Source organism: Protopterus annectens, chromosome 4.part0 (assembly GCF_019279795.1).
Source record: "Protopterus annectens isolate FY-2018-M chromosome 4.part0, PAN1.0, whole genome shotgun sequence".
Taxonomy (NCBI): domain Eukaryota; kingdom Metazoa; phylum Chordata; order Ceratodontiformes; family Protopteridae; genus Protopterus; species Protopterus annectens.
Genome location: NC_056733.1, coordinates 605,109,690 through 605,122,318, shown reverse-complemented (window position 1 = coordinate 605,122,318; position 12,629 = coordinate 605,109,690). Strand labels below are relative to the sequence as shown.

At 40.5% G+C, this 12,629-nt stretch overlaps 1 protein-coding gene across 1 annotated transcript in view; it reads left to right on the top strand.

Moving 5' to 3' along the window:
- DNAH10 (dynein axonemal heavy chain 10) overlaps nucleotides 1–12,629 on the top strand; it is a 5,879,077-nt gene that overhangs the window by 4,477,788 nt on the left and 1,388,660 nt on the right. Inside the window, exon 63 of the mRNA XM_044069759.1 lies at nucleotides 112–259. Coding sequence (XP_043925694.1) covers nucleotides 112–259 — 148 coding nt within the window. The remainder of the gene's footprint in view (nucleotides 1–111; nucleotides 260–12,629) is intronic.

The following is a 12,629-nucleotide window of genomic DNA, read 5'->3' as shown; positions in this document are numbered from 1 at the left end:
TTACTTGGACTTTGATGTGGGATCTGTAGGAGGTCCTTTGAGAATGCAGATTTATTTATCTTTTCATACTGCTTCTCCAGTTTGTAATTGCTGTTGCTATCTCATTTTTAGGTGGGTGTCAGAAGGCTTGCCACCTGATGAACTCTCTGTTCAAAATGGTATTCTTACAACCAGAGCAAGCCGCTTCCCTTTATGTATTGATCCTCAACAGCAGGCATTAAATTGGATTAAGAAGAAAGAAGAGAAGCATAATCTGAAAGTAAGTGCTTGAATTCTGCTGTATGCTTTAATTTATATGCATCTCTCATTTTCTTTTATGGCTGTCCTTACAGTGGTAAAGTAACTTATGCTTTTTTGGGGTGTGGGGTTATATATGTTTGATTTTTTGATTTTTAGGGGTATAGCAGTCATTAAAAAAACTTTACAAAACAAAAAATATATCCCCACGATATCCAGGTGCCTTTGTACAAGTAAAGAAGTCCAATTGCAGAAAACAAACAAAGGCAAAGCTTCAGGTTTTTCAGCAGTTTAATAAAAGAACAAACACAAGTGCTTTCACAATGATGCTTCTTCAGGTGTATGAGTGCAATCTAAGTAACACCATTCTTATACCATTTAAATCCAGTCACATGATTAACTATTCAGACTCTTAAAGGTAAAAACTACAGATGAAAGGGATGCTATGTTTTTAATGTAGTTTTTACCTTTAAGAGTCTGAATGGTTAATCATGTGACTGGATTTAAATCGTATTAGAATGGTGTTACTTAGATTGTACTCGTATACCCGAAGAAGCATCATTGTGAAAGCGCTTGTGTTTGTTTTTTTATTAAACTGCTGAAAAACCTGGAGCTTTGCCTTTGTTTGTTTTCTGCAATTCAAAAACTTTGTTATAAGCATTGTACCATACATATCAGGATTTTAAAAAGATAAAAAATATAGTATAAATGGTTTGGAAAATGGAAGAATAAAGTATAACAATGGAACTGTTAACATAACACTTGCTGTATTAACTGTAATGCAGCTATAGCTGTAGTTTAATTGTAACACTTATTTGCTCTGTACGAGCAAACCTTTATCTACATGGCACTGACTCAATATGTAAAGCCCTCAGCAAATTTTAGACAGTATTGCCTTTGTATTCATTAACCACAGTTCTTGCATTTGATTTAGGTTACTTCAAGAGATCAAGTGCCCAAATCACTTCTGGAAGACAATAGCTTTGTCTGATGTATCTTCATAGTTTATTAGCCAAAAATTAATAAAATAAACAGTAAATGAAAAAAAAAAAGGCTGAGATTGAGGGTCTTGCACTTAGACCATGGAGGAAGGGTACACGTCTGCTAAGACTTTCAGTCACTCTGGATGCAGTTACAGATGTGCAGAAGCTCACTTTCACAAAGTTCCGTAATAGCAATGCTCCTAATGCGTGCCCTTATTGGCCGGAAAGTACAGTGCACTGTACTTTCAGGTCAATAAGGGCACGCATTAGGAGCATTGAGAAGGCTGTCTTAAAACTTCTGGATGATGTATATAGATCCTCTTCATTTATTTCCATTTACCATGAAACAGGCATAGGGATGGGCTGATAGAGGAGTTTGGAAGTCTGATTATCTCAAAGGGATGTGGCCTCTCTCTCTGTGTGTGCGTGTGTATGTGTCTGTGTGTGTGTGTGTGTGTGTGTATGTGTGTATATATATACACACACACACACACACACACACACACACACACACTTTTTCCCATTTATCTACATGCGGTTGGCAGTGTCACATGACCTGTTGCCATCTATCTCAAGTCACTGACTGTGGCAGGCCTTCTCTAATGCAGTTCACCCATCTCTTTGCTTGATGTCCTCAATTCCTCTTGCCTTCTTCCTGTTTCTCCCACATCTTCTTCATTAAATTGTCTTCTACATTCCTGCACATGTGCTTGATCCTCCATAATCTGTTCCATTTGGATTTGTCTGCAATTGGAGGTACTTTGGCTTCTGCTTTGATGTTGCAGTGTACATTCTATCACCTGTCTCAGGAACTTCATCTGCATCACCTCTAGATGCCTTCACTGTCCAGATTTTTGTACCATATGGAATTACTGGTTGTATCAGTGTTTTGTACAACTTACTCTTCAGCTTCTTTAGTAATATTCTGTCATGTAGTACACCTGACACTGTGGCAGTTGGCTGCAGCTCCTCTTATTCTAGCTTTGACCTCCTCATTGAGACTTCCCTTCTCCTCAACCATCCCTTCCAGATGCTTGAAGCGTTTAACCTATTCCACCATTTTCAATGTTCAGTTTCTTTTGATTTCCCCCATTTGCTGACAACTCTTTTGTGTATACTCTGTTTCATTCCATGTGCCTTCAGTTTTAGCACTTTATCATTTGCCAAAGTTCCTGTTTGGTGGGATGAGACTAAGCAGAAGTTTGGACAGCGGTTTAGATACTACATTCCTTATCAGGTATTCATAATTATTTATTTATTTATTTTATTTTACATTTGTTTACCAGGAAAGTCCGACTGGACACAGGTCCGTTTTCAGCAGAGGCCCGGGGAGAAAAGCTCCACAAATATTACATTACATTTGTTAACATTACCATATATACATAACATTAGTTAACATTATTAGCATGATACAAAAACAGTATTCATGCAGACAGCTACACAATTAGTTACATTACATCAGTAATATTCACAAGGTACAAGATATTCAAACTCAGAGTGAAGTATGTTAGTTGAATGCAGATAAAAATAATAGTTTGATATGAGTTTTATTAGAGTATCTGCTAAGATATGAGCAAAAGGGTAAGACAGTAGAGAATAATTTAATTTCTAGCTTTGTGTCACTAAACTATTAGAGGTTGAGAACAATGGTGATTATTTGTGAGAGTATTAATAGCAGTGAGTTGATTTGGTCTAGCCTGGGGGAAGACATGAACATAGCCAGTTTTGCATAAAATGGGATTTGATGTTTTTTTTGAAGAGGTAAGGTGAGGATGTTGAGCTTAGGTGATCGGGTAGGAGGTTCCAGGTTTTTGCAATGTAGCAGGCATAGAGTGATTTGCCAGCTTCATTTTTGTGCTTGGTGACAGTTATGTGGTTTTGTTGTGTTGATCTTAGGTTTGTGGAGGGAGTATAGGGTTGAATTAATTGTTGCAAGGCTGGGGTTTTCAAAGGAATGTAGTAGAGCTTATGGACAGTGGTAAGTTTGTTGAGTAGGAGGATTTGAGGTAACTCAAGCCAGCTGTCTAAGGGACTGGCAGTGATGGGGACCTATGAGTGCTTCATTAGCAAATTTGGCAATTTTGTTGTAGCATGATTCAATTTTGGAAAGTTCTGCTTGGTGAAGGTTTGTAAAGATTGGGGAGGCATAAAGAAGTATTGATACAGATGAGTTCTAGCTATGGTGGCTTTTGTGTGTCTGGTCATGTAGTTGTGGTTTTTATAAAGGAGTCCGATCTTTTTACTGACTTTCTTGATTGTTTGAGAAATATGGATGTCATATTTAAGTTTATTGTCAATTTCTACTCCTAAGAGCTTGGTGTGTGGTGTAGGCATAATATCAGTATTGTCTTTGGATATTATTGAAAAGTTATTGTTTATGGGGGGGGGTCTACTTGGACTGAAAAGAATAAGTTTAGTTTTTTTTGGGTTAAGCAGCAGTTTGATGTTGGTGAACCATTGTTCGGGTAGGGTAAAGTTGTTTTGGGTCATAATTTGGAGTTTATCAAGGATGTGGGCTGCACTTATTATAGTGGTATCATCTGCATATTGGACTATTGAGGCAGAGGGCAGGGATGATGCTATGTCATTAGTAAATAATGAGAATAATAGTGGGCCAAGGATGGATCCTTGTGGTACACCAATGGTTATTGGGAGTAGGGGTGACAGGTGGTTTTCCCAGAGAACAGCCTGTTGTCGGTTAGATAAATAGCTACTGAACCAGGATAAGGTGGAAGAATTTATGTTAAAAGTGGCCAGTTTTTCTAGGAGTAGACTATGGTTCACCATATCAAAGGCTTTGGATAGGTCTAGGAATATGGAGGATACAAACAGGCTGTTGTTTCTTTCGGTATTAATAGAGTTTGAGAAGGATAGTAATGCTGTGGTAGTACTGTGCGAAGGTCTGAATCCGTGTTGGGATTGTGATAATAGATTGTTGTGAAGCAGGAATTCCATTAGTTGTGAGTGGACTACTCTCTCTAAAATCTCTTATAGGGGTGATAGTATTGCAATAGGGCGGTAGTTTGTAAGAGCATGTCCAATCGTCCTGTTCCAGGAGAGGAAGTATAGATTGAACAGTGACCATTCAGAACAAAGTAAAAACAAAGAGAAAGGGGCATGGGATTGTTAAATGAAAGACTAGCAATAGTAGTATTTTTAATTGAGTGTAAAGTAGAAATTGCTGTTAAAAATGGATAGTTAGTAGGGCTTTAAAAATATTGCATGATATCTATAAGAATGAATTAGAGGAGATTAGAAAAGATTACGCTTCCAAGTTTGGAGCAAATTCCCGAAGATTTAGGAATTGTCCTTGGAAATGTTTGCCCAGATATTTTTATATCAAGCAGACTGCAGAGAATTTTTCCTCAGTTAGATAGTGAATGCTGGAGATTTGTTGGGAAAGAACGAGTTAATCGGGATTGTGTTTTTTGGGAATGTAACAAGCTTCCAGATTTTAAGAAATTCCAACAGAATACTTTGTTGTAAATATTTGGGGAGCAAATGGATTTAATTAAGAAAGTGATTCTTTTGAGCTGGGATATAGGATCTGAATTACACAGACAAACTACTAAGTTTAATTCTACTGGCTGAAAAACATGAAATACTAGAAAATGGGTATTAAAATCTAAACCAACTGTAACTGATGTACACAATATTCTAAAGGAGGTAAAAGAACTGAGTGTGAGATCTTTGGAAAAGGGAGTGAGAAAATTCCATGTAAATAAATAGAATTTGTGGGAACAATATAAAATAGTGTTCAGGTGGAGTGAAATTTAAGTGAAGGCGGGAAATGAACAGTTTATATGATGGTGGAATGAAAATTATTAAAATGTGTAAGTCTTGAGAATAAAAGAAATGTTAGTATAGTTTGCTTTCTTTTCTGTTAGTGTTTTCCCCTGGAAAAAAATTAGCTTTTGTGGCCATTCAGGGTTTTTGTATTTTGCTTAATATGTGTTGATAAAAGGGTGTTTGGTTAACAGGCCATTCTATGTTGTAATATAGACCCTTGCTAAACACCTAGAGAGCAATGGTGAGGCTGAAAAGCAAGCAGGGAGTGAGTTTTCTGTTCAGCAACCTTTGCCTTATGATCGCTGAACTACCTTTCCCATTTCTCTAGGTTGCAAAGGGATCTGATCAAGGAACTATCAGATACCCTTGAAGGAGCAGTAGCTGAGGGAGCATGGGAAAAGGTAGCTTCCTAATTAGCGACCCTGCACTCTTTAGCTAACTCTTTCATGAGGCTCATCGCACACACAGGTGAAGGAATGAGTAGGGAGGCATGTTCCGGCATCTCTGTGAGGAGGCATTCCTGAATGCGCCTATGCGATTTTGCAGTGCCTTTTATGTCTTTGTCATTGCCTGTTTGACAGCTCATCCCTTTTTGGCCCCAAAGTCAAAGATATACTATCCAGGTGTTAGAAGGAAGGTAAGACCCTTTCTGCCAGGGACATATGTTTTCTGCTTCTCAGAGACCCTACCCTAAGGGTCAGAAAGGTGGTAGAAAAATGTGTTTCAAGAAGTTGAAGGGCTCTTACCAGGACACACATGGAGATTTTTCCCCCAGAGATAGAGGGGGAACAATAATGAAAAACGCTGCCCTGGTGGCAGAGGAGGCCCACAGAACCAAGGGTCCTGAGAGTCTTTCTTTGGTAAAACTTTTTCAGCACTCATGAAAGGAGCCCTGATTGTCCACCTCTGGGGGCAATCAGGGTTCGACTGTCCCTGCACTGGAGAGTCTGGCAAAAAATTACTTACGATTTATGGGTGCAGAGGATAATATCCAGGGGTTACCAAGTTCCCTTTTCTCAACAACCCCCCTCCACAGAAAAATCCTAAACATTCCACCCAGTCAGAGGGATCAAGCAGTCATTCAAATTCAAAAACTGCTGGAAAAAAGTCACCCAGAGAGGATTCAGAACTTACTCAAGGTTTTTTTAGTTCCAAAGAAAACAGGGGACTGGGGACCAGTTCTAGATCCCAGCAGATTAATCAAGTCATTTCATTGCCACAAGTTCTGAATGGTCACTGTTCAATCCATACTTCCTCTCCTGGAACAGGACGATTGGATGTGCTCTGTAGATCTTCAGGATGCGTACCTACCATATCAGAATGGACAGTCACTCCAGAAGACACCTACGCTTCTGGTTGGGAGCCAGTCATTACCAGTTCAGAGCGCTGCCCTTTGGTCTCACTACCAACCCCAGAGTGTTCACCAAATGCATGGCAGTGGTTCTGGCTCAACTGAAACAACAAAGATTCTGGGTGTTTCCTTATTTAGATGACTGGCTCATATCCACCCTGATCACGCATCTACTTATCTATGCGAGAGAGACTGTTCTTCAAATCTGCACCGAACTAGGCATAATGATAAATTACCAGAAATCATGCCTGGACCTTTCACAAACATTAGAGTTCATAGGAGCACTACTAGATACTACTCAGATGACTGGGAAACTTCCCCCTCCAGAAGGTTAACAATCAGGCATCAAACACACAGATTAATCTGAAACAAGAAGGTAGCTTGTTGTCATGTTTTACAAGCTTCAGGGTCAATGGCGGCAACAATAGTGTTAGTTCCATTAGCCAGATTCCACATGAGGATACTACATTGGCTTCTAGCTGCCTCATGCTCAATTATCCATAATCCGATGTTTCACCAAATTCTCATAACAGACACATGCAAAAGAACCCTCTCGTGGTAGATTCAGCCAGAGCAGTTGACGCAAGGTTGACCCTTTGTTTTCCCTCAACCACAGACCACAGTGACCATGGATGCTTCCCAGATGGGGTGAGGGGGCATTATCTAGGGAAGACAGTCCAAGGAACCTAATCTGCAGATGAGGCAAATTTGCACGTCAACATTCTGGAGATGAGGGCAGTGCTTCTTGCATTGCAAGCATTCCAGACACGTTTGAATCACATGTCAGTGATCTGGTACATAACAAGCAAGGAGGAACCAGATCGTACCATCTGTGTCAAGCAGTCTTCAGAGTGTGACAATGGGTGATCTCATCCAACCGCTTTCTGATAGCAACACACATTCCAGGAAAGTCCAACGTGATAACAGACAAGTTGAATAGATCCATTCTCATCGCTCATGAGTAGTCCCTCAACCAGAAGGTAGAGAAGGATATTTTCCACAAATGGGGCCAGACTTGCTGCAGCCTTTTGCTTCTCCCCTAAACAAGAAATGCAGCAGTTACTTCGCCCTAACCCCCCCATTGGGGGAATCCCTGAGGGATGCTCTCATACATGATTGGCCTCCTGGTCTATTGTATGCCTTTCCCCCATTTCCCTTGATCCCAAAATTCCTTCAAAAAGCACACAAGTTGAAGAAAACAGTAATCATTGCTGCATATTGGCCTCAACAAATCTGGTTTCCCTTCCTCTGGCCTTGTCTACAGAAAGAACCCTGGATCCTGGAACCCATTCCAAACCTGATGTCACACCCAAGAGGGATGACTCATCCCAGTCTTCACACCCAAGAGGGATGACTCATCCCAGCCTTCACAACCTGAAGCTGACAGCCTCGTTCCTCCAGTTGTGTTGATTGCCAGACAATCCATGCTCTCCTCACTGGTCTGACATATTTTGATGTCATCTCATAAGTCATCCACTCAAAAACTTTATAGGAGTAAATAGAAGAGGTTTGTAATTTGGGCTTAAAAGCACAATGTAGATCCCCTTACAGTATCTGTTCACTCTGTGCTAGAATTCCTAGCCCACCTTTTTAATAATGGAGCAGCTGCCTCTACAATTAAAGTAGAATTAGCAGCCATTTCAGACTTTCATATTGGGATACCTCTCAACTGTACAGATTTTCATAGAATGTCCAGATTTTTGCCTAATATTTTTGCTGTGTTCCTCCTAAAGTCTGTAACTTTTCTGGCAAATAGCCAGAAATAATTAAATAATGACAAACATTTGAGTGTAAGACTCCACATCCTTCAGAAAATTAATGCTAATGCAAAACCTATTATTCTATCAACTTTCTAAGTTTGTAAGAGCAATATTTAAAATCTGTCCCTTGGCTTTGTCCAGATTTTTTGCTCTAAGAGGTTGAGCGGTATGAGGAAGGATAACTTATCTCTCATTTCCCACAGACTTTGCAAAGCCTTCTTAAAAGGGACTCTATTGTTAAGGCCTCCTCACAAGGATCCCTCTCCTCCATGGGACCTTAATTTGGTACTAAGTGGAATTGTTCAGCTCCCATTTGAACCTGCAGTGGCTTGTGATATTAAATTCCTGTCTTGAAAAACAATTTTCCTCGAGGCTATTACATCTGCAAGACAAATATCAGAAATTCAAACTCTATCTTCCCAATCTCCATACTTCATTTTTCATAAAGATGGAGTCTGTCTGCATACAAACCCTATTCCTTTCTGCCCAAAGTTGTCTCACAAACAAATATTAATCAATCCATACATTTGCGTATTTTCTTTCCTAACTTCAACAACAAAAGTGAATATGTTCTGCATTTGTTTAATGTCCACAGACAGTTATGTTTCTATTTGCATAGAACTAAAGAGTTTCGGAAAGCAACTCAGATGTCCATTGCCTTTGCAGGGCCTAGGAAAGGTCTACCAGTGTCCAAGGTTACATTATCAAAATGGCTTTCTGATTGCATTTCTTTTATTTACACCACAAAAGGTAGGTTTATACGTTTATAAATATAAATCCTTCCAAACTTATTTGTACTTATTCAACCAGGGTTATGGCCACATCCGCAGTTTTTCAGACTAATGCCTCCATGGATAAGATTTGTGTAGCGGCCACATGGACCAACCATCGTATCTTTATCTCTCATTACAAGTTGGATTTGGTCTCCCAGGGAAGAGCCTCCTTTGGTTTGATGGGTCTGAGGAACATCCTTCCATGATTCTGCCCAGGATAGAGGAAGCTGGGGAGTCTGTCCCATATGTGAGGGTGAGATGAAAAATTGACAATATCAGATAAAGAAGTTATGTACTCACCATAATGTTCCATCTGTATTGTTGATTTTTTCATCTCTCCTCACATCCCCTCCCTTCAACCCCCTGCCTTTGTTTTTTCTGGTTGAATGGGAAGCAAAATTTTAGGATGTGTTGTTATCGCTAATACTCCAGAAGTGGTCTCCTTAAAAATTTTCAGACTTAAGTTCTCTTTCTGTGTTTTTTCTGATAATAATTATAGCAAACAAGATCTGAGATAACGGAAGGATGCATTGTGGGAAAGGGGAGGTATCCAAGAGCTTTTTGGTTGCCACGAGCTTAGTAACCATCAAGTCAGATCTGATGGATCGGATCTGGAACTCATATGTGAGGAGAGATGAGAAATTGACAATACAAATCAAATGTTATGGTGCATACATCACTTCTTTTTTATGAGGGATGTTTAAAGATAGAGGTTACCCAGACAAAATGGTTCTTGAGATTATTAGAGAAGTTGCCGATGAGAGAGATAACAGATACAAGCCACTGTTAGGTAAAAAGATGGGTGAAGTACTGGATGTTAATAGAGCAGAAAGGAGTTACGATATAGCTTGTATGGTGACTTATAATGAATTGTCCAAAGATATAAAAAATGTTATAAATAGTAATTGGAATTTCTTAGAAGGAAACAATGACTTGGTGGAAGTCATTGATAATGAGCCATTATTTAACAACAAAAACTTGGGGAACTTCAAACAAATATTAGAAAGTAACAGACAGAAGAACTAAAAAAAGGGGGGACCACAGAAACTGGTTTCTGTAAATAATATCCTTTTATAACTGAAAATAGATGTGTTATTTTGAATAACACATTGAGTTGAAAGGTGTTCTTTAAGTCTGGTAATTATGGGACGGCTGGGATAGTGTACTTGGCTGTGTGGATAGGATGCAATCAATTTTATGTTGGAAAAACTAAGTGGTTGCTACGAAAACAGATTTATGAACATATTTATGAGATCAAAAAGAAAAATGTCACCAGTTCTTTGGCTACACATGCTGACAATTGTGTTACTTTTATAGGTGCATAGGTGTGTACTAGGCTAATGGCCCTGGGGCCTTTACAAGCCCAGCCAAAGGATTACCCTGGTATCGTGCCAGCCGACCTTAGCTCCCAGTGTCTCTGTCAAGTAGAGCCACTGGAGTTATCCCCGGGGTGAATTTTCTATTTCCCATCCGCTCATCAAGATTTCTCTTGAAGAGGGTCAGCAAGGTGTTCTGCTTGACATGTATGGGAAGTCTATTCCATAGCATGGGCAGTCTCTGGGTTATGAACCTGTCCCTCCAGTACGTTCTGTTGATTGTGGTAATGAGGTTGAGGTCTCTGGAGCATGTGGTGTGGAGGGATTGGGATTTCTTATAATGTAGCATTTCTAACGGAGCTGGGTCAGACGTGGCTTTGTAAGTCAAGCAGAGATTGCCTCTAAGTAGGCGATATGAGACATAAAATAGTTGGAGTTATCTGAGTCTGTCCATATAGGACAAGTGTTTAAGGCCTAGGATCCTCTTTATGAGGTACTTTTGTGGCCTCTCCAGTTGTTGCCGGTGTCTAGTGAGGTGCATGCCAAATGGGGCATTGTACTCGATGATTGGCCTAATGAAGGAAGAGTAGAGGGAGACAATGACCGCTTTCTTCCTGTATACAATACCCTTAGTAATGAGATGTGCCATGTAAAAGGACTTTCTGACCACAGTGGCAATGTGGTGATCAAAAGAGAGGTTGCTCTCAACCTGTGTTCCCAGATCTCTTATAACGCCTTGTGCATTCAGTGGACTACCATCATTGTGGTAATTCATGAGAACTGGGTTTTTCCTAAAGGGGATAACGACACATTTTTTGGCATTGACCTTAAGGCCATGGTTCTGACACCAGTCATTGGTCTCAGTGAGGCCATTCTGTAGGATGTCTACATCACTTGGAGAGTTAATAATAGCTCCCAACTTGCAATCGTCTGTGAATTTTGTCATTCAGAGTCCCTTCGTGTTGGCCTGGACTTCAGAGAAGTAGATACCAAACAGGAGAGGACCCAGGACTGAATTCTGTGGGACTCCACTCATGACTAATCATCAGTCTGACTTGGAGTCAGCTACTTTCACACTGTGGGTTCTATCTATGAGCCAGTTTGCAACCCACCTAGTGATATAGAGGGTTGATGCCTAGCTTAGTGAGTTTTTCTATGATTCCTGAGTGGGGAATGGTATCAAAGGCCTTGGCCAGATCAAGGTAGGCTGTATGAACCACCTTGCCTTCATCCGCAGCTCTGATGACTGACTCAAAGAAGTCGACCAAGTTGAGCAGGCATGATCTACCCTTTACAAACCAAACTGTGTGGGATCCAGAGTTTGGAGATTCCCTATATCTTTGTTTATTAGGTCCATGATGATGCGTTCCATGGCTTTGCATATCAAACTCATCAGGCTAATGGAGTGATAGTTCCCAGGGTCTGTAGTCATCCCTCCTTTGTGGAGAGGGATGACTGTAGCATTGCACCATTCGGTAGGGACAAAGACTGAGGTGAGGCTGTGATTGAACAGGGCACATAGGTGAGGTGCCAGTTCACTCTGTAGTTCATGTAGAACACAGCCAGGGATATTGTCAGGTCCCATAGAAGCTGTATTCCTGGCCTTGGACAGTGCTGTTTTAACCTGTGCAGTAGTAATACTGGGTGCCTGGCAATCTACTGGTATTGTGATTGGTCCTTTGCAGGGGGGGTAAAGTTGACACTGAATCTGTCGGCCAGTATATTGGCAATATCTGTTGGCTCAGTATAGGAGGTACCATTGTGCAGTAGCTCAGAGCAAATCTGGGTATTGCCGTGGATATTCTTTACATAACTATGGAAGACCTTGTGGTTGTCTTTACTGTCTGCTGCAATTCTGTTTTCATAGCTAGCTTTAGAGGATTTGATGAGGGATCTCAACTTTCTGTTGAGGCTGATAAGGGAGTTTTTTCCAGTCTTGGGACGTCACTTTATTCTGCATTGGTTTCCTCATTCTGTTGTAGAGTTTGTTTATGGCAAGGGACCACCAGATTTGCTTCCTTTTTTTGGAGGAGAGCATCTTAGTTCTATTAGGTATGGCTAGATCCTTGCATTTGTGTACGTGTTCGTACAGTGCATTGCAGTATGATTCAACAGTCATGCAGCTATTCTCCATTTCCATGGGTGCCGTGAAGTTAGCCACCTTTGCTTTTAGGAGCCCAAAGTTAGATTTAGAGAAATTTTTCATGGTGGTTAACTTTGTGGGGGTGGGGGGATGTGGATTTCCAAGGCGATTAGTTTGTGGTCAGATCTAACCAGGGAGAAGCTGACTATTGGTGTAGAGCAATAGTCGCCCATGTAGTAATGACCAGGTCAAGGATGTTGCTACCTCTAGTTGGAGTAAGAACGAGCTGGTCCAGGGCATTGGAATTAATGAACTTCAGGAAACATTTGGCTAGTGT